This window comes from Sorex araneus, chromosome 1 (genome assembly GCF_027595985.1).
Source record: "Sorex araneus isolate mSorAra2 chromosome 1, mSorAra2.pri, whole genome shotgun sequence".
Lineage (NCBI taxonomy): Eukaryota > Metazoa > Chordata > Mammalia > Eulipotyphla > Soricidae > Sorex > Sorex araneus.
In genome coordinates this window covers 291,084,079-291,105,260 of record NC_073302.1, presented here as the reverse complement: position 1 = coordinate 291,105,260, position 21,182 = coordinate 291,084,079, and the positions used below count along the sequence as shown (strand labels likewise).

The 21,182-nt window shown below is 56.8% G+C and overlaps 1 protein-coding gene and 1 non-coding gene across 21 annotated transcripts in view; both read left to right on the top strand.

The window, feature by feature from the left end:
* DOCK9 (dedicator of cytokinesis 9) overlaps nt 1-21,182 on the top strand; it is a 237,162-nt gene that overhangs the window by 139,742 nt on the left and 76,238 nt on the right. For all 20 annotated transcript variants that reach the window (XM_055146277.1, XM_055146257.1, XM_055146246.1 and 17 more), the window contains exons 10-19: nt 9,791-9,865; nt 10,104-10,244; nt 10,479-10,682; nt 11,576-11,698; nt 13,829-13,911; nt 14,490-14,612; nt 17,440-17,519; nt 17,602-17,789; nt 17,922-17,987; nt 19,446-19,538. In XM_055146277.1, the coding sequence (XP_055002252.1) occupies nt 9,791-9,865; nt 10,104-10,244; nt 10,479-10,682; nt 11,576-11,698; nt 13,829-13,911; nt 14,490-14,612; nt 17,440-17,519; nt 17,602-17,789; nt 17,922-17,987; nt 19,446-19,538 (1,176 nt within the window). The remainder of the gene's footprint in view (nt 1-9,790; nt 9,866-10,103; nt 10,245-10,478; nt 10,683-11,575; nt 11,699-13,828; nt 13,912-14,489; nt 14,613-17,439; nt 17,520-17,601; nt 17,790-17,921; nt 17,988-19,445; nt 19,539-21,182) is intronic.
* Nucleotides 6,093-6,164, top strand: TRNAP-UGG (transfer RNA proline (anticodon UGG)). The gene has a single exon. It is a non-coding gene; the product is annotated as a tRNA-Pro (tRNA).

Here is a 21,182-nt window from a genome sequence, read left to right as displayed (position 1 = left end):
ACAGATTCCTGCTTAAACAGATACATTTGAGACCACCAAGCTCTCTTGGTGTTCTCTTTCAGCTCCGTTTTGCACGCAGCGGACCCAGGTTCAATTCCTACACCCCTCTCGGAGAGCCCAGCAAGCTACCAAGAGTATTTCGCCCGCATGGCAGAGCCTGGCAAGCTATAAACAGTAACAACATGTCTCACAATGGAGACGTAACTGGTGCCCGCTCGAGCAAATCGATGAGCAACGGGATGACAGTGACAGTGACAGTGACCATATCTACTATAATGGAAAATGTGATTGCATTTTAGTATGTATGAAAACATGATAGCAAATGCTAGCCGTATTCAGTGCTTGCTCGCACTCTTTCTGTCCAGGCTGGTTTATGAGCTGCATCCCCGTTGGTGTATAGAGGTGGCTCGTGCCTTCCTGGTATTGCATAACCATCTAAAATGGAATTGGGGGATTATTCCCACTGTGTTTTCTCTCACAGACAATGCCGTAGTGAGTGAGCTTGTAGTTGTGTCCTTGTGTGTATCTATGAATGATGCTTTTTTTTTAATTCCAAATAAGAAAAATATCTTTGTCTTCTTTGGCCCTTTCTATTGTCACTCGTCACTGCCTGTCTGTTCTTTTTTTTTTTTTCTTTCCCTTTGCCAGGGCAGTGAAATCCAGACCCTCCCTACCCGCATCTTAAACACTATAATAGAAAGTGCGGCTGATCTATATATGATGAGAGGCGGGTCTGCTCTGAGCACTGACCTTTCCTTCTAGACGGTGGTGGTTTTCAAATAGGGAACCTCCATCGCTGGCTGGAACTTTGAGCATTGTTTGTCTTCGGGACTTGCTTATTACCAGCGTCGTTTTAGCACCTGCCTATTACAGTTAATTTTAGCTGCCACCTCCTTGGCAAGGAAGCGTTTGGTTTTGTGTGTGTGCGTTTTCATGGTTGCGGCGTCTGGGCCACCTTTCCAGCCGGGAGAACTCCACTTTGGGTTCTGGATTCGGGAAAAGGTTGTCATTTCTCGGCAGAACAGTTGCAGCTGGTGGGTGTGTTACTGCAAACAACCGAGGCACGTAGAACTCAGACAGCCACTTCCCAGCCGTACTGGGTGCGCCCTGCAGAGACCTTGGAAAGTGCTCCAGCCTCGGAAGGATGGACTGGGAAGCTTTGTTGTTTGCTCCGAAGATGTCCCTTTGTCTCCCGGGGAGAGTTTCAAACTGCACGGCTAGAGAATGTAGGAGAGGGAAAACAAAGCAAAAACAATGTATGCAAAGTTATTTTCAGACTGCGAGTAATAACCGAACAGCTGAGGCTCTTTCCCGTGGGTAAAATTGATTTCATTGTAGCTGCTGGCATTCCTGGTGGGACATGGCTGACTCCCACCCAGGTGGAGGTGTGGAACGTTCCCGGGCCCCTGCATCTGACCCCCTTCACTGTTGACTAGCTCTGATGCTGCGGCCCTTCCGCTCTGTGTCCCGGTGCCCCTGGGTGCCAGGCTTCTGGCCTGTGCCCCTGGGTGCCTCTCGGTGCCCCTGGGTGCCAGGCTTCCGGTCTGTGCCCCTGAGTGCCAGGCTTCCGGTCTGTGCCCCTGAGTGCCAGGCTTCTGGCCTGTGCCCCTGGGTGCCTCTCGGTGCCCCTGGGTGCCAGGCTTCCGGTCTGTGCCCCTGAGTGCCAGGCTTCCGGTCTGTGCCCCTGAGTGCCAGGCTTCTGGCCTGTGCCCCTGGGTGCCTCTCGGTGCCCCTGGGTGCCAGGCTTCTGCAGCACGGGCAGCCCGAGACCCAGATTTTCCCAATACCCTGCGGGCCGGGCGTGTGGGAGCATCTAGGCATGCTCTGCCCTGCATAGTGAGAGCCGGTACTTCACATAAATACACACATGCATTTGTGTGTGTGTACGCCGTGATGGGTGTGTTTGGCTGGAGGTGACATGCGTGTTCGTGCAGCGGGGCTTCGTGGAAGCCGGGGAGCAGCCCTGCCAAGGCCTCGTGATCCCCCCCGCCCCCGGGCTTCAGAGAGAGTCCATTGTGAGAGGCGGAAAGAACCAGGAAAGGGAGGGGCCTGCCCTAGGCTCGGGGAGCCTCTGTCCCCGGCTGGCGTGACCCCAGCCCCCGGCAGCCCAGGCCGCAGCACCAGTGCCCTCCCGCTGCCCCCAAGCCCCTGCGGCCAGTCTGGTGAAGGAGAGGGTCCTTCGTACCCCTGAGGGGGAAGGGCGTCTGGTTGAAGCATCAAGGTGGGGTGGGGAGGGTGGAGGGGCAGCACGGCTGTGCAGGGGGAGTTTACACAGGGAGGAAGAGGTGGAAGTCGAGGCCCGGGGGAGGGATAGCTGAGAGGGCAGTGGAGAGGGGCAGGGGCAGGAGGCACTGGGCCAAGCAGGGGCGACAGGAGACTCTGGGCAGGGGTGGGGGTGGCAGGCACTGGGCAGGGCAAGGGAGGGAGGAAGCTCTCAGTAGGGCAGGGGCAGGAGGAGGAACTGGGGCAGGGGAGGGGAGGGGAGGGGAGGGAGAGGACACTGGGCAGGGCAGAAGTGGGTGCGGGTGGATTCCATGTTTCCCTGTCTGGCCACACCCACGACGGAGCCGCTCTGGCCACCTGGGGGCTCTCTCTCCCCTCCCCCACCCCCCACATCCCATCGCCCCTCACGCTGTTGGGCTCTCCGAGCGTCCCGCAGGTTCCAGGCCCTGTTTGTACATCTAGTCCCCGGCACCTTGACTGTTCCGTTGCTGGGACACAGTATCTGCCCCGAAACCTGCCCCTTTCCTCCCATTGTCTCCGTGGGACCAAACAGACATTGTCAGGGGACGGTGTTTATGGTATCAGAACCCGGCCCGCAGAAACGTTTTCATGGGAAGCACAAACAGCCCTTTGAGGCCAGCGCACTGGCGGCTTCCCTGCACCGCAGGGCCCTGGCCCGGCTTGGAGACCCACAACCGTCCCGCCCCCTCCCGATGTCAGGATGGATCGAAGCACACACCCCGCCTGCCCCCCCACCCCGTTCTTCCACACTTCTCCCTTCAGAGCCTTTTTTGCACCCGACAGCTGCTTGCTGCTTAATCGCCCCCCCCCCCCCCCCCGGCCCCGTGTGGTCCCAGAAGAGCAGCAGTGTTTGATGTCGGTTCCCACAGGTGCCTAAAAGCGTCTTTTTTAGCAAGCAAACTTCCCGGGTAAATCTTTCCCTGAAGAGCCCAGAGTGAGGGGGAGGGAGGCTCTCCGCAGGTGAGTGAGTGTTGGGGGGTCTCTGCAGTTCCTGTCGGAACCTAAGCACTGCCCGCACACCTGCCCTGGCTGCCCTGAACCCCGAGCAGTAGGAGGGAAGGGCACTGAATGGGGTGTTGCTGTTTACGGGGTTTCGGGGCCTCCTTGTTCTCCAGACCCTGCAGGGGTGAGGCAGGGAGCCTGGCAGCGTGGAAGTGTGAACATGAATCACAGCAGCTCTTTCAGTTAAAATACCGGGGCCAGGAAGACACTGTCGCAAATAAGGCGCTTGCCTGGGACACAGCCAATCATGCTACAATCCCTGGTACCCCGTAGGGTCTCCCGAACACTGCCAGGAGTGATCCCTGAGCACAGAGCCAGGAGTAAGGTCTGACCACTGCCTGGTGTGGCCCAAAACTTAAAAAAAAAAAAAAAAAGTTGAACTATCCATATGTAGAGTCATATAGCCATGAAAGATTTGGCTAATAAGTCCCCGCACTCCGGACCATTCTGGTTGGCCCAAGAGTCAACGGTATTTTCCCAGTAACTCATTATCTTTTTGTTTTGTTTTGTGTATGAGTCACACCCAGCAATGCACAGGGGTCACTCCTGGCTTTAGCACTCAGGTGTTACTCCTGGTGGTGCTCAGGTGACCATATGGGATGCCAGGGATCAAGCCCCGGTGGGCCGTGTGCAAGGCAAATGCCCTCCCCGCTGTGCTATCGCTCTGGCTCCGTAACTCATTCTCCAAAAAGACGCCTTTGGCCATAGCATTTGGGTTTTGTTTAACTTGCCTCACCTGTTCACGGTTTAAAAACGCAAAACGCTGAAGACATGGTTCTTGCCTAAGACTGCAGCCGTTCTAGAAGCTTTCTGGGCCCGTAATTAAAACACAGTCAGCCCTTGTGCTCCCGATGAAACTGAGCTACAGAGAAGTAGCTCAGACGCGCCCCCGGGTTTGTGGCTCCGGGTTCCGTCTCAGCCCTGAAACCCCGACAGCGTCCGTAGGGGCGTTGGCTCTAGACGGAGGGAGGCCGTCACACGTGAGGGCTGGCACGGTTGTGGCAGAGGACTCAGTTTGTGTGCGTGTCCCATCCCGCATTCTCTGGCTCTTGGACGCTGGCCCAGGAAGGACGGTGGGGGCTGGGGGCCAGCCAGGGCTCCCTCCCGCCTCCCTCGCACTGCGCGCTGGCCAGAAGCTATTTTAGGGGCTCTGGTCTCTGTCTCCCGCCTGACACGGCACTCCTGTTCTTCCAGCGGGATCGGGGCCCTGAGGGTTTGAAGGTATCCGTGACAAGGATCTTTCTCTCTTCACTAGCACGTTTTAAAGCCTGAACAGATAAGATTGCCATGGTAAGGCGGAGGTTTCACAGTCCTATTTTAAAAAGCGAATCCTACCCCCCACTCCCGTTCCCCAGATCTTAAAGAGCCCCTCCCTCCTCTCAGCCAGATGCTTGTTTGGAGCACACACAGCGGTGGGCCTTTTGGTCATTTTTAAAAATATGTTCGGGGGTGGGGGGGCTGGAGCGATAGCACAGTGGTTGGGCGTTCGCCTTTCACGCGGCCGACCCGAGTTCGATTCCTCCACCCCTCTCGGAGAGCCCGGCAAGCTACCGAGAGTATGGAGCCCACATGGCAGAGCCTGGCAAGCTACCTGTGCGTATTGGATATGCCAAAAACAGTAACAATAAGTCTCTCAGTGAGAGACGTTACTGGTGCCCGCTTGAACAAAATGTTCAGGGGGTGATAATACAGCAGGGAGGGCACTGGCCTTGCAGGCAGCTACCCTGGGTTCGATCCCTGGCATCCAATATGGTCCCCCAAGCACGGCCAGGACGTCACTGAGTGTAGAGCCAAGAGGAAGCCCTGAGCAGCTCCAGGTGTGGCCCCCAAAGAAAAAGGAAAAAACGAAAAAGACACACGAGGCAGACACTGGACATGGCTCAGAAGCTCATTCTGTCACTTAAAACAGATGCACACGTATCCCTGTGGGCCATCATGTGACTCCGGGCTGGCGGCAACACATCCCAGGCGTGGAATAACGCATGACTGAACCACCTCCCGATCTGCCCACTCAGCTCGTCTCCGTTTTTTCACCCTCCCCACACACCGCAGGTGTTCAGACGAAACTCCAGGGCCGATTGAAGGGTTTGCGTTCTTGCTTCCGCGGGAGCCATAGCCCGGGGTGGATTTCTAAGTGAGAGCTTAGCGGCTTGCTTTCCCAAAAGGTTGTAACAGTTCCCATCTCCCCACATCCTTATTAGAGTAGTGAAAAGGAGGGAAAAAAACACACCACTTAGTTTGGGATATTCTTTTCATGTTTTTGCATATTTATTTACCGACTGTGGTTTTTTTGGTCTTTGTGTTTTTTAATTTCCGACTTACCCACTGTTTGTTTTCTTAATGGTTAAGAGGTTTTGGTTGGTGGTTTCAGTTTGGTTTGGTTTTGATTTGTAGGGCCACACCTGGTGATGCTCAGGACTTACTCCTGGCTCTGTGCTCGGGACTCACTCCTGGCGGGACGCAGGGGACCACATGCAGGATCTGGGATGTGAACCGGGGTTGATGAGACGCAGGCAGGCGCTCTAAGCCCTGTACTTACTCTCTGGCCCCTGGTTAAGAATCCTGTCCCGAAGCCATGACTGACCCCTCTGGCTTGAAGTTCCTCTCCTTCAAACACCTGGGGATTCCCTGAGGGGAGCCCTATGGGATGTTGTCGAGGAAGATTCACTGATGCCAGGACCACAGCTGGGGCCGGCCCTGCTCTCTCGCCCCCAGGGCTTCCCCGCGATTTCTCCAGCCACTCTTCATTGCTCTCTCCTGTCTTTAGTGCATCCCAGGCCTCCGAGGGACGAGTGGAACTTGAAGAAACTGAGCTCACTTGCTTTTTCTCATAGCAGATCTGCTGTGGCTCGTTGGTCTAGGGGTATGATTCTTGCTTTGGGTGCAAGAGGTCCTGGGTTCAAATCCCGGACAAGCCCTGTATAGTGATATTGGACTGGAGCGATAGCACAGCGGGTAGGGAGTTTGCCTTGCATGCAGCTGACCCTGGTTCAATTCCTCCACCCCTCTCGGAGAACCTGGCAAGTTACCAAGAGTATTCCGCCTGCACGGCAGAGCCTGGCAAGCTACCCATGGCGTGTTCGATATGCCAAAAACAGTAACAAGTCTCACAATGGAGATGTTACTGGTGCCTGCTCGAGCAAATCCATGAGCAATGGGACAACAGTGCTACAGTGCATAGCAGATCTGTCGGTATGGTATGGTACGCCTGAAGGCCCCTGATTATTTTTCATCTCTAAAGTGGTCCCTTCTTTTTCCTCAAATGTTTCCTCAATAAAGACCGGATCCCTTGGATATTAGCAACAACGGCAAATGCTCTGTGTCTGTTTTGGGTTTCCTCTTCCTGTGGTGAGTCTGCTGGTCCTGTTTGTTTCTTTCTTTTCCCCTCCAGTTGGGTGGTACCTGCAGTTAGCGCCCTGCCCTTGCTTTATCAGAGCTGCCTGAGGCCACAAATACCTCTCAGTTGCGTCTCCATGCCCCCCCTCCCCGCCCCCCCCCTCCCACAGTGGCTGCGCTGGCTGAGCTCAGGGCTTCTGCCCTGGCGGACAGATGGTGTCAGCAGCTGCGTGTCGGCCGAGCACTGCCTGCCCTTTCTGCTGCGGAGCGGGGCGGGCTGAAGGGCAGAGCCTGGCCGGGTCTTAGAGCCCACACAGGCCTGTTCTGGCTCTTCCAGGCTGAGAAAAAGTAGTTTTGGTTGGTTTTGGTTTGGAGCCACACCCGGCAGTGCTAAAGGCTACTCCTGGCTCTGTGCTCTGGGATCACTCCTGGCGGGACCTGGGAATTGAACCTAGGTTAGCCGAGCGCAAGGCAAATGCCGTGACTGTACTATCTCCCCGGCCCCTGGGGAAAAGTAGGAAATGTGATAGGTAAGAGGATGTTAAAAAGCTGCCTCATCCCCTTTGGAAGGGCACCCCCGGGCTGGTTTTCACTGGGAGCACGCTGGCTCGTGGGATTGGCTCTTCGGCGCCCAGCAACCTCCCCCGTGCCTGACCCTTGGGAGCACGGAGATTAACGTTAGAGTGGCACCGGGCGTGGACCGTCCTCACCTTGATGCTGTGTTCTTGCTGACCCCGTGCAGCAGATGAAATACCGTTAAGTACCGTCGTGAGACTTGGGGCCGTCGCTTCGATGCTGTTAGAATAACCCCCTGGCTGAGAGAATGAAGAAGACGCTGGGTTTCCCATGAGCTCAGCCAAGAGATGGGATCGTAGATCTCGTCTGGATAAGGATGAGGCAAGCGTCTCCGCGCTGCCCTCCCGGGCCCCACTGGTCTGGAGACGTGACTCACGGCGGGGCTTTGGATGGAGGCGCAGGCGAGGGAGGGAGAAGGTTCTAGAGACACCCAGGCGAGGGAGGGAGAAGGTTCTAGAGACGCCCGGAGACTCGGCCTCGGAGATGGGTGACGACTGAGCACTCCAGCCACAGGATGTGGATGGAGGAACCTTGTGTGAGAGGAGAGCGTGCTGGGGGGTGTCCTGGGACTGTCTTGGGGCGTCTTCCCGGTCCCCTGCTCGCTCTTCAGCCTCCTCCCGCCTCACCCCTTCCACCCCCAGTGCTCCTCCCCTTCTGTCCCTTCTGTGCCAGGCCCCGGGGTCTCGCCCAGCACTCAGTCTCCCTGAGACAGTCCCCCCGCCCATGCTGGCCCCTGAGCTCTGAGTGCTAGCCTTTCCGCTCCACCTCGAACCCAGCGCCTTCTCCTGGGCATCCCCACGGGCGTCTCCAGACAGACTCCGCTCAGTGATCGGCTCTCCAGCCTTGGAGTGAAGGGTTGGCCGCAGGCACTGCAGGAGGCCGGGCATGGTCCTGGCTTTAATGAGAATGAGGCTCTCGTTCCCGCGCCCAGAGTAGGGCGGGGACCTTAGGGCTCTGGGCGAAAGCCCCGGCACCTCCCATCCACATCCCAGGCTGTTTCTCCGGACTTTCCCGTCACCCCCGGCCCTTCCGTGGGATGGACAACATGGTCACTGCTCAGGTGGGACTACATGTCCTTGTAGTGCCATCTCAAGGGCCCCGCCTTTCCAGGGGACACATGTGTTTCTCTCCAGGCCAGCCCTGGGGGAGCAAGTCCCGCCGAGAGTTTATGGCCCCTACACTTGCTTTTGCCCTTTTTCACAGTTGCGTTTGTGTATTGCCTTTTTAACGGTCCAGCTTCCCCGCTGGTCACCCCCCTCTCCTGACAGCACAGTTAACATAGAAATCGTGAAGGGTGGGGGTACACATCTGTGGGGTTGAACATTGTCATAATCGTGGACAGATGTCCAGCCCCGCCTTCAGGGGAAGTTCTAGGAGATTTAACTCAAAAATCCCGTCTGAGGATTCTGCACTCCAGATTACTGGAGATCCGCTCAAGGGCGGGATTCCACCCAGGGTGTGTTGCTTCCTCCTTTCCTCTCCCCAGCTAGTAACCCCTTTAAACAATCAGTGAATTTACTTCCTATAATATTTCTAGTCATTTTGTATGAACACAGTAAGAGATGGATTAAGCTTCAAGGGTGGCTCTTCCTGGGGACATCTCGCTGTATATCCCAGACCACAGTGCTCAGGCCAGGTTGGTCTTCCCTAACCCCAGCAAAGTCCTTATTCAGTTCTTTTTGGGTCATGACAGAGTTTGTTCCACGACCATGCTCTTATTATACTTCTTAGGGTGCTTAGCTTGTTCCCTTCCCATGCCATGGGCCCATTCTTGTCCCTCACTGGGACCCTATTTTGGGGGGGTGTTAGGAAGTAAGGGCGACTGAGGCTTAAGTCAGGTAAATATGATGGAAGCCTAGGAGTAAATAATTATTCAGTCAGTTAACTCCCATGTTACAAAAGCATCAACTGTCTTCCTGTGTCTATACAAAAAGGACATAGCTAAACCATGCAAAGGACATGGAGGAAAGAGAAAAGCAATAAAGGATTATTAGTGCCTGATGGAACTTTTGGGCGTGCCTTAGGAGCACTGTTGTGGGAGTAACTCAATTACCCTAAACTCTGCAGGAGGAGCAAGGACAAACCAATGTTATCCTACACCCCAGCAGTGCCTGGGATCCTGGGGCCTCTCGCAGCACCAGGAGGCCCCGTGAATTCTGTGCTCAGGACCAGCACTTCAGTGGTGTTTGGGGTCGGCTGTGTGGGTGGGGGGTGAGTGGGTAGGGTGTGTGGTGCAGGGGTGAGGTGGTGGGGTCCAAGTCAGGGCCTCGTGTATGTGAGGGCCATCTCCCCAGCCCCCTTCTCTGTACACACCGATGCTGGCACTGCCGTGTGTTGGCTCAGTCGGGTCCCAGCATGGGCCACCCTGGTCTGTGCTGACGTCAGTGAAACTTGGTCCCCTAGTGACGCCCAGTCGCTCCCTTTGCTGTCCCTCTGCCGGCCGGCCCGCAGCAGGGGCTGCGTCCTGACTTCTCCTCCCCGTGCTCTGGCCCTGTTGGGGCCAGGCTGGGTGCTGGGTGCCAGGGGCAGGAAACACACCTTCAGAGTCAAACACTTTGGCATCCGCCCCACCCCCCACCCCCCAACTTTCTGGAGAAAGGGTCTCACACGGGCATCTGGTTTATCTCCGCAGAGTTCCAGAGAAGCAGAAATCAAACTGAAAAGCGAGAGCCGCGTCAAACTCTTCTACTTGGACCCGGATGCCCAGGTAGGAGCGACTGGAATACGGAAGGCCGGAAGCAGTCAGGGGAAGGGAGGCCTGCTGGGCTCTGGGCTCGGGGCTTCAGTTTCCGGGCAACAGGTACTGGGAGCTGCAGAGAACATTCTGGGCTTAGTGGCAGGATGGAGGCAGCGCGTCCATAGTTGTTCTCCCCCCGCTCCCCGTGGGTGCTTTCTGTGTTTTCCCAGTGGGGGCCTGCATTTATACAGTTGCGTTCTCTCTCCAGAAGCTTGACTTCATTCCAGCCGAGCCGGAGGTGAGGCCGTTCGAAGAGAAGTTTGGGAAGCGGATCCTGGTCAAGTGCAACGATCTGTCTTTCAACCTGCAGTGCTGCGTCGCAGAAAACGAGGAGGGGCCCACCACCAACGTGAGTGTCCTCTCCAGCCCTTGGAGGGAGAGGTCGCATGTGCCGTGGGCGGGGGGCGGGGGGTGGGGGGTCCTGGTGACACGTAGGACGCAGAGGCGGGGGCTGGGGGGGGGCTCCTGCAGGGCCAGGCTGTGGGGGCAACCCACTGGGGTTGCTCCAGCCCACCGTCAGGAGCCCGGCCCGTGCCTTCCCGTGGCCCGAGCCACGTGACCGTGCGGTTGGTTCCCTTTGCAGGTGGAGCCCTTCTTTGTCACTCTCTCCCTCTTTGACATCAAGTACAACCGGAAGATTTCTGCCGACTTCCACGTGGACCTGAACCACTTCTCAGTGAGGCAGATGCTGGCCGCCGCCCCCGCAGGCGTGGTGAACGGCGGGGGGCAGAGTCCCCCCGCCCTGCAGGGCCTCCTGCATGAAGCCGCCATGCAGTACCCGAAGCAGGTGGGGGCTGTGGCGTGCGTGTCGGTGCCCGGGCAGGTGTCGGGGCGGATGAGGGTGTTGGTTCGGGTGCCAGCTTAGTGGCCCCCCCGTGAGCACAGGCTGGGAGCGGACATGTGATGTCCCCTCCTGTTTCTCTCGTCTCTACTTGCCTCCCTGACCAGAGGCCCCTTTTTTTGGGGCAGGGGTGGGGGGGCGGGGGTGTTCCCAAGTGATGCTCAGGAGGTCCAGTGGCCCCTCGGGCCAGGGTTCCGCCCAGGCTGCAGTGCCCGGAAGACTTGGGGCCACACCTGATGGTCTTGAGGACCCACCCAGCAATAGAACCCGGATCAGGTGCATCCCCGGCTGTACTGTCTCCTCGGCCCTAGGTTGCTTTTTTTTTTAATTATTATTTGGTTTGGTTTTTTATTTGGGGCTACGCCCAGCGATGCTCAGGGGTTACTCCTGGTTCTGCACTCAGGGATCACTCCACGCCGTGCTCAGGGGACCACATGGGATGCCGGGGATAGAACCCTGGTCAGCTGCCGACAGGGCATGCGCCTTCCCATCCCCGGTTGCCTTGCTTTGGGTTTTGTTTTGGGGCCACCCCCAGCGATGCTTAGGACTTGCTCCTGGCTCTGCACTCAGGGGTCTCTCCTGGCGGTGCCCAGGGGGACCATATGGGACGCTGGGGACTGAACTCAGATTCACCACGTGCAAAGCAAGCGCCCTCCCTGCTGGACTCTCGCCCCAGTGCCCCCCCGCCGGTTGCCGTTGCTGAGCCCCCGCACCCCTGCGTGGATGGTCCCCTGTGCCACATCCTCGCAGCCTCCCTGCGCCGGTCCCGGCGGCTTTCATGGCTGCCCCGCTGCCGAGGTCGGCTCACTGCCGGCTGCATCCAGCTGCTTGTCTCCTAGGGGATATTCTCCGTCACGTGTCCACACCCCGACATCTTCCTTGTGGCCCGGATCGAAAAGGTGCTCCAGGGCAGCATCACGCATGGCGCCGAGCCCTACATGAAGAGCTCCGACTCCTCCAAGGTACGGGGGGGCGCCTGCTTGGTGGGGGGGCCCAGGTGCCGCCTGCACCCACGTCTCCCCTCTGGAGATGTGTGCCTTCATGCCTTCCTGTCTCATGCTGGGGGGCGTAAGGCTCTCCCCGACCGCCCAGACGCCCCGGTTCTCTCTTGCGCACGTGACTCTCCCATTTCTCTCCCTCCTTCCCTTCAAAACCTCCAAAGAAAAACTGTAATTTCAAAAAATAAAGAAAAAGAAAGCGAGGGTTGGGGCTGGAGCGATAGCACAGCGGGTAGGGCATTTGCCTTGCACGCGGCCAACCCGGGTTCAATCCCCAGCATCCCATACGGTCCCCTGAGCACCGCCAGGAGTAATTCCTGAGTGCAGGGCCAGGAGTAACCCCTGTGCATCGCTAGGTGTGACCTAAAAAAAAATGCAAAAAAAAAAACATAAAGCGAGGGCTCTCGTGGGAGCAGAGGTGCCCCAGGAGCTGCAGCTCGGCCGTGGGGCGGGACAGAGGGACACGCCCACGCAGGTCCACCCCATCCCTGCAGCTGGGTTCCAGCAGAGACAGTCCCGAGTGCCACCGAGGTGCGTGGCTGGGCCGTGCTGGCATCCTGCAGTAACCCCCAAAGTGATCGCCAGCTTACCAGCCCCTCGCTGCAGAGGGGTGAGTCCACCTCACGCTGTGTCCCTATCCCTGCACTGGTGTCCCTGTCCCTGCACGCGTACCGGGTAGACTGACCGCCAGCCGGGGCCCGGCCCTGTGGCTGGCAGTACCTTTGCTCAGTCTGCTTGTGCCTGGCCAGAGGGGGCAGAGGCAGCTCCCCCTGGGCAGGAGGGGACGGGGCGCCGCTGAGAGGTGCCCAGTGCTGGGTGTGTGGGGCCCTGGACGGACTCGAGTGGTGAACTCGGAGAGTCTTTGAAGTCACCCCGGGGCTCTGGCAAACACCTTCTGGGGCCACGCGTGAGAGCACTGGGGCTCGCCAAGGTCCCGTGGCCCTCGGCCCGAGTGTCCTGGGGCACGGTGCTTTCCGTTCCCCTGAGCTGCCTGGTGGGCTCAGGCCGCTGTCAAGTGCTCTGTTGGCTGTTGTGTCTTTGGTGTTTGTGCCAGCACCCTGGTCAGCTGCGTGCAGGGCGGGTGCCCTCCCGCCTCTCCTGCTGCTCCTGGCCCCCAAGTTGCCTGTTCTGGTTTTGTTCAGGGATTACATCCGGCGATGCTCAGGGGTTACCCCTGGCTCTGCACTCAGGAATGGCTCCCGGTAGGCTTGGGAGACCATCTGGGGTGGGGCGGGATCGAACCCAGGCCAGCTGGATGGGGCCAGAGGCTTGCAGGTCTCGCCCGCCCAGTTTGCTGGCCTGGCATCCCTTCTCCCCACCCCCCTCCACCCCCGACTGTCACCCCGAATCGGTTTGGCCTTGATGTCCTTCCGTGAACATAGATGGCCCTTCCGCCAGCAGTATGACCCCAGGACAGTCTGTGGGCCCATGTCACCGCTCGCTGAGTCCACTAAGATCTTCCAGGCCTCCCTCAGAGCCCAAAGCTAATTGCCCTCAGCCGCCGGCCCACAGCAGACTTAACCTGATCCTTAGGAAGTGACAGTAGCAATCGTTGAGACTTGGAAAGCGAGGAGAGAAGAACAGGGGGGTTGGGGAGGGGTCTGTCCGAGGCCAGCAAGTGTCCGAGTGCAGGGCCGGGGTGGGGGCAGGCAGCTGGCCTTCGAGAGTGGGTCTCTACAGGCGGCTGTCCTGAGGAGGCGGGGACGCTTTGGGCTTCCACGAGGGGTCTCCTTTAAATGCTGGCGACACCGTCTGCCTAGACAGAGAGGCCCAAGGAATGATTGTGGTTGGCTGTGTGCTGCTATACCCAGCAGCCCCCGGCCCTGAAGACCTGCAGGAGCCCATGCAAGGGCTTGTTGCCTGCAACGGCCTCGGGAAGACCGTGCTTTGGGGAACGGTGCATTCGTCATCCTGTGTTCTTTGCCAGCCCCGGCTGGAGAGTCTCTGGCCAGGGTGTAAACCCGGCCAGCCCCCGCCCGGTCCAGTCAGCACGTTCCCTCACCTCCAAAGTCCCCCGAGGAGCCTGGACCAGGGCCCGCAAGCTCCGATCCACCCAGCAGCCGTCTCTCACGGCTCTCTTCTGATCTCTTCAAGGTGGCTCAGAAGGTGCTGAAGAACGCCAAGCAGGCGTGCCAGCGCCTGGGACAGTACCGAATGCCCTTTGCTTGGGCGGCCAGGTAGGCCGAGGCGCGCTTATACCTTGAAGATGGTTGTAGGTACCTGCTGAGCGGGCAAGTTGGCTGGGCCACAGGCCGGCAGCCCCTGATTCCGGTGATGGTCCAGAGACCCAAAGTAGCCACCAGTGGACAACGGAGAAACAAGTTTCCGTCCCCTGTGTGAAAACCCACTGATCAGAGTGCTGAGTGCTGAGTGCTGGGGGGGGGCAGGGCGGGGCTGGGCTAGAGAAGTAACAGGAGTTGGGGGTGGATGTTGGATTTCGGGGGTCCAGCACTTGTCTCTGCAGCGCGCTGCCGTTTGGGCGACCTGTGAGCCGTCTCTGTGGGAGAGCGTTCTCCGTGCACGCGGTTCCCTTGGAGTGAGCCGCCAGCCGGCCTGCAGAGCCGACCCCGCTGCCTTTCCCTTCGTGACTGTCCCGTTTTTCCCGGTAGTGAGGTTTCTGTGGCAGCCGCTAGTGGGACCGTGATTCCAACTCTTCATGTGGTGACCAGAGAGACGGTGTAGATTTCTTTGGTCTTTGGGGAGGAAACCCAGCCTGGAAATGTTGTTTTATTATTTTTTTTCTTTGCTATTTCAGGACCCTGTTTAAGGATGCATCTGGAAACCTTGACAAAAACGCCAGGTTTTCTGCTCTCTACAAGCAGGACAGCAACAAGCTGTCGAATGAGGACATGCTCAAGTTCCTGGCCGACTTCCGGAAGTGAGTCTCGAAGCCTCACTCCCATCCCAACACCCCCCCCACACCCCCTTCCCCCACCCCCAAAAAAGGTTGTTTAGTAGGGAAGGAGGGAGCAGGGATACTTTTTTTTTTCTTTTTGGGTCACACCCAGCGATGCTCAGGGGTTACTCCTGGCTTTGCACTCAGGAATTACTCCTGGCGGTGCTTGGGGGACCATATGAGATGCCGGGGATCGAACCCGGGTCGGCCACGTGCAAAGCAAACGCTGTGCTATCGCTCCGGCCCCAGGGAGCAGAGATACTTTTAATGGGACACTAAAGATTTTAGGGAATATCTCATTTTACAAAAAGGCATCAGATTTGGGACCCCAAACAGAAACCTTACAACTCAGCCTGTTTCGTCAGAACATGAAAGTAATTTAAAATTTTTAAAAGCAAGTATTGGGGCCCGAAAGATAGAGCAGTGGGTAGGGCGCTTCCCTTGCACACAGCCCACCCTGGTTCTGTGCCCGAATACGGTCCCCTGAGCCTCAGAGGGATTGCTGAGCGTGGCAAACCCCAAACCCAAAAGCTAACAAAATATTAGGGGACTCTGGAGAGAGGACAGAGCGCATACCCGATATAGCCAGGGCCACAGACATTTGCTCTCTAATATGTGGAGTGTCCTGGGTGCGACCCCAACTGTACACCAGCATCACTGGGGTTTAACAGCTGCCCCCCCGCACCCCAACGTCCCAAGGAGAAATTTTCTGTGAAAAAATGGGGTGTATATGGCAAGTCCCCTGTTACAGGGTAGTGGTTACTAATCACAACTGGCGGTGTTTATGCCTTTCCCAACCTTTCATTTAACTAGGATTTGCCTGTCCATTTATTCTCTTTGGGGGTCCTTTTGTTACTTTGTGACACACTACAGTGTCAGGCGTCAGGTCAGTCACACTTTCTTCCTGCGCCCCGGCCACACCGCCCCCTCCTGGGTACACGGCCACCTGCGTCCCGGCTATGCAGTGATCTGTTTAGTTTAAGATCTGCGGGGTTTCTCACAGTCTTCACTTACCCTGTGTGTAAGGCTGAAGCTCTCATCGACTCAGATTATGACACTAATTGCTCTTTGACAGACAATAGGTTCACTTAGGAGCCAATCGACTGACGAAATAAAAGCTCTGTTGACTGTAGCTCATTAGAATCCTGAAAACTCAGAAAAGGGGGAAAAGAAGGAAAAGGGAAATGAAGTAAAGTGAATTAAGCATGTTCTGAGGTTCTAGGCAAGCCTCGAATATTGGGGCTTGATTACAGTAGTGGGGAGATCCAGTGCAGAGTGCGGCCTTTGGTTTTTTAATTTTCACTCTTTGGGGCGGCGAGAGAGCACTGGGGGTCGGGCGCAGCCCCCAGGTTTATTCCAGAACTTGTTCCCTGGGCTCTGAGGGTGAGGCGGCTGGGCTTCTACCGTAAATCCCAGACTAGGCGCTCAGGCTGGTTCATCTTGCCCTTTCCCGTGGGTATCCTGTCTCGTAAGTTTTAACAGCTTGCATCAAGACTGTGTGTTTATGCTCTCTAGAATGTCCCGTTTTGATGCCAGAGTAGCTTCGCCACTCCCCCAGCCCCACAGCACGACCTCCTTTGAGGGGTGTTAGCAACTCCAGCAGCCTGAGTGAAACAGTTACGACGGATGCCCAGTAGTAGATACATTTCCGAGTCAATCAACTCCCCAATAGTAGGAGCATAGCACTAATTACCATTTCTGTGTTTAAGCAAAGAACACTGCTCTGTAGTAAAATATGAAAAGACTGTAAGGGAAATAGAAAAGCACGTAATTCACTACAACATCCAGAAATAACCAGAAGGGTTGGCTTCTGAGATTCGGTGGGAAGGTGTAATGGTGGTGGGACTGTTGTTGAAATATTGAATTTAATTCATGTGAACAACCTTAAGAAAATAAAATTTAAAAATTAAAAGAAATAAAAGTAACCAAGACTGACTTGGGGAATTGTGGCAATGAGATAGAGTTACAAAGCTTTCATATTTGAGTTTCGGTCATGGCAATGATCAATCACCCCTCCCTTCACCAGGGCACATTTTCCACCACCAGAATCCCCAGTATCACCCCCCAATTCCAATCCTTCCCTGCCTGTGTGGCAGACAATTTCCCCCATACTCTCTGTCTACTATGATAACATTCAATATTTCGATACCAGCCCCACCACCACTCAAACCTGCCAAAAAGGCAGTGCTGGACAGTTTGTTTTGTATTGCTTGTTATGGATAGCATATAATGTCGTGTGGCCATGACAGTGTCCGCGTGCTCTAGGAATTCTAAGATTTAATAATCAGGGTCTGGAAAGATCTCTACAGCAAGCTGCTCAGTTCTGAGATTTGTGTGTGTGTGTCTCTGGATCATGGCTGTGTAGAAGTTTAATATGTAGCCGGGGGCAGTTTGTGGGTGTCATCTAAGAGTCCCATCAGGGCGGGGGGCTGGGGGGAGTAGAATGGCCGGCTCCTCCCCTATCCGGTGAGGCCTGGCGTTTGCCACTTCTGCTCCCGCCTACCTGAACTTTTTGTTGGGTTCTGAAAGATGGCGGCCACCTAAGGGCCAGGCGGAGGGACAGAACCCGCTCCCGTCTGGAGTGGCCCGGCGTAAGTGGCCTATGCAAAGTCCGGGGGCATCTCTGCAGTGAGCTGCTGGGTTCCGAGATTCGCGTGTGTGTCTCCTGCTCTTGCTTTTCTCACAAGGGCTGCTTGAAGGTCTGACGCTAACTCCAGGCCGTGAGCTCTGTTTCTCGTGGAACTGCTGCTTACTGCTCTAGCCGCTGGAGCTCACCACCCTGAGCCACCGCGTTTCTCCCTCCCCGCAGGCCCGAGAAGATGGCCAAGCTCCCCGTGATCCTGGGCAATCTGGACATCACCATCGATAACGTGTCTCTGGACTTCCCTAGTAAGTGTGAGCGCGTGGACCCCCCAGGCACCGGCTGCGTTTGGCGCTGCCCTCCAAGGCGTCTGCCTCTCCTTGCTTCCAGATCACGTCAACTCCTCATACATCCCCACAAAGCAGTTCGAGGCCTGTGTGAAGACCCCCATCACGGTTGAAGTGGAGGAGTTTGTCCCCTGCATCCCCAGGCACACGCAGCCTCACAGCATCTACAGCAACCACCTCTACGTGTACCCCAAGTACTTGAAATACGACAGTCAGAAGGCCTTTGCCAAGGTGCGGGCCAGGACTGGGGGTTGGGTGTATTTTGTTTGTTTGTTTTATAAATCAGAGTCTGGTAGGGTGTGGTCTCTCTTGACACATTCTGACTCTCAGTTCTCATTTTCCCCCCTCCGATTACTGTCACAGGCCAGAAATATTGCCGTCTGCATTGAATTCAAAGATTCGGACGAGGAGGATGCTCAGCCCCTAAAGGTTTGTATTTGATGGGTTTGCATTCTCTGGGCTTTTTTATTTTTTCTTTTCTTCCTTCCTCTCTGAAGATGTGTTTGCCAGATACTGCACAACTCAGGAATGCAGCATGTTCTCATGGGCACGACACAAGAAGGTGTCACATTGCACCGTACGGCCACCCAGGACACGGTTTAATGGTGCGGTTGCCCCTGACTGGTGGTGTCTGTCTTACTGTACAACAGACCGATGCCTTGTTCTGCCTATTGAGCACAGTAGCATAAGTGCAGCTGCGCCAGGCACTGTGCGGGTCTGATCGGGATGGTACAAGTGAAGTTATTGGCAGCTGCGCTCATGGAAGCAGTAATAGCAGTCGGCTGGCATTCCGTCGATACTTAGTGCAGTACTCATAGCGGCCTGTTGATGTTTTAAAACCATTTGTTGAGGAAGAGAGTCTCGCTGGTGAAAGCAGAGTTCAGAGATGGTATTGGACTGTGAAACGGAACAGCAGTATTCCCTGCTGCGGGGCTGTGTAGCCGTAGAATATTGATGTTGGGTTCTGTAGAGCGGCAGAATTGCAGGTCCAGAGTCGGCTTTTTGGAGCGTCATCGTGGGTGTTAAATCCTTTTGTTCTTACGACAGTCTTTAGAAGCAGGTTCTCTTGGTTTCTGCATTTTTTAAAAACCGTCCTGGGGGACCATCACTGGCAGCACTGGGGCCACCAAGCCACCCCATTGGTGTTCATCGGGCCGTGTGGGGCACTGTCCACCCCCCCGGGCCCGGCCCCCACTGTGGGTCTTGAGTTCAGGCTCAGGGAACCCCACTCCCAAACTCAAAACCCTCCTTGTGTGTCTGTGGGAGAGACCGAGAGGGGAAGGGGCAGAGGCGCAAACACAGATGGTTTTGGCCCTTCGGAAAAGCCCATGTGGTGAGAAACGGGACACGGGTGAGGAAGGGGCGCTAAGCACACAGGAGGGGATTTGGGGGCAAAGGAAAAATTAGCATAAATTGCTGAAGGGAGGTAATAAGTAAGGAAATAGTCCTGGTCCAGAACCAAATCTTCTCTGGAGGGGAGGGAGCAGGGCAGGAAGAGGAGGGGGAGGGAAGGGGAGGGGAGGGGAAGGAAAAAGACTAGAAGAAGGAGGGAGGGCATGAGAAGGGAGGGAAGGGAAGAGGAGGGAAGAGAGAGGAAGGAAGGAAGAAAGATGAGGGGAGGGGAGGAGAGGAGGGGGAAGATGAGTGGAGGGGAGGGAGGGAAAGGAGAAGCTAGAGGAGAGGGGACAGGAAGGGAAGGAGGGAAGGGCAGGGCGGGCGCCCAGAGGAAGGAGCCAGTCTCTTCCTGGGGGGAATGAGTCTGCTTCCCGCAGGCTGTTAGCAGGGTGTTGTCCCGGCGGTGGGCTGGCGGGTGAGAGGCAGGCAGGGGGGCTCGCGGGTGAATTCCCCCTCCACTAATGCAGGCCCCCTTCCCTTTGCACGTTCCAGTGCATTTATGGCCGGCCTGGTGGGCCCGTGTTCACGAGAAGCGCCCTGGCCGCCGTGTTACACCATCACCAGAACCCCGAATTCTACGATGAGGTGAGTGGGCCTTTGAGGGGAGCCCCGGCCCCTGCTCGGTGAGCACTGTGGAAGCCGTGCGCCCCACCCCTCCGCCCCGTCCGGGTCTCCCTGCCGCTGTGTGGTGCTGGCAGGGCCGTCCCGAGGAGCAGTGCCATCTGCCGGTGTCTGTGCCGCAGCCTTCCTTCTAGTGACGGAGGCAGCCTGTTCTTGGGAGAAGCAGAGTGTGGGGGTGGCGATGACCCAGCCATGAGCACCCCTGGCACGTGCCCTTCCCACTCGTGTTTAGTCTTGTTCCGCCTGGGGGGCCCGAGTCGCCTTCCTTCTTCCCCGGGGGCGGCGGGTGCGGAGTTCTGTGGCGGTTCATGCCGGCTGCTCTGCGAATCCCCTTTCCCTGGGCGCCAGCCGGCCGGGCACGGGCCTGGGAAGAAGCCTCGGCCCCTGGCTGTGCCCACTGGCTGCCCGGGACCCGGTGAGATGAGTTTTTGGTTTGTTTCGGGGGGTTTGGGTTTTTTCGGGGACAGGGATTTTGTTTGTTATTCTGTTTTTGCTTTTTGGGTCACACCCGGCGATGCTCAGGGGTTCTCCTGGCTCTGCACTCAGGAATTACTCCTGGCGGTGCCTGGGGGACCCTATGGGATGCCGGGGATCGAACCCAGGTCAATCGCACACAAGGCAAACGCCCTCCCCGCTGTGCTGTCGCTCCAGCCCCTCTTTTCCTCCCGCCTCTGGCCAGCCCTTACTTCCCGTCCACTTGGGTGGTGTCACCCCGCACTCGGGGCTCACCAGCAGCCAGTCTTCCTGGCTCAGGCTGGGCAGCTGCGTGTCCACTGTCGGGGACCCGCAAAGCCGAGGGAGAGAGTTCTTTCCAGCCTCAGACTTCCCGCCAGCACCGACAGGCAGCGTGCCTGTGTGGCTCCAAGACGGCTTCGTGAGAGCGCTGGCCCTGCTCTCAGGGCCTCACCGCCTCAGCCGTCACCCTCTCGCCTACAGAACTTAAGCAATCAGATCGCATCCGTTTATTGAGAATCTTCTTCCTTCTTTGCCCGAATGATAGTACAGCGGGGAGGACGCTTGCCTTGCCTTGCACACGGCTGACCTCACGGGTGAATTCCTCCTCCACTAATGCAGGCCCCCTTCCCTTTGCACGTTCCAGTGCATTTATGGCCGGCCTGGTGGTCCCATGTTCACGAGAAGCTGTGTCTGATTCCCCAGCACCCCAAAGGGTCCCCCGAGCACTGCCAGGAGTGATTCCTGAGTGCAGAGCCGGGAGTGAGTCATAAGCACTGCCAGATGTGACCCCCAACACCACCAAAGAAAAAAAGACAGAGAGAGGGGCTGGAGTGATAGCACAGCGGGGAGGGCATTTGCCTTGCATACGGCCAACCCGGGCTCAATTCCCAGCATCCCATATGGTCCCCCGAGCACTGCCAGGGGTAATTCCTGAGTGCAGAGCCAGGAGTAACCCCTGTGCATCACCGGGTGTGACCCAAAAAGCAAAAAGAGAGAGAGAGAGAGAGAGAGAGAGAGAGAGAGAGAGAGAGAGAGAGAGAATCTTCTTCCTTCGCAACATTTGCAGTTTGTTTTTTTGTTTTTTTTTTTTTTTTTTTTTGCTTTTTGGGTCATACCCGGCGATGCACAGGGGTTACTCCTGGCTCTGCACTC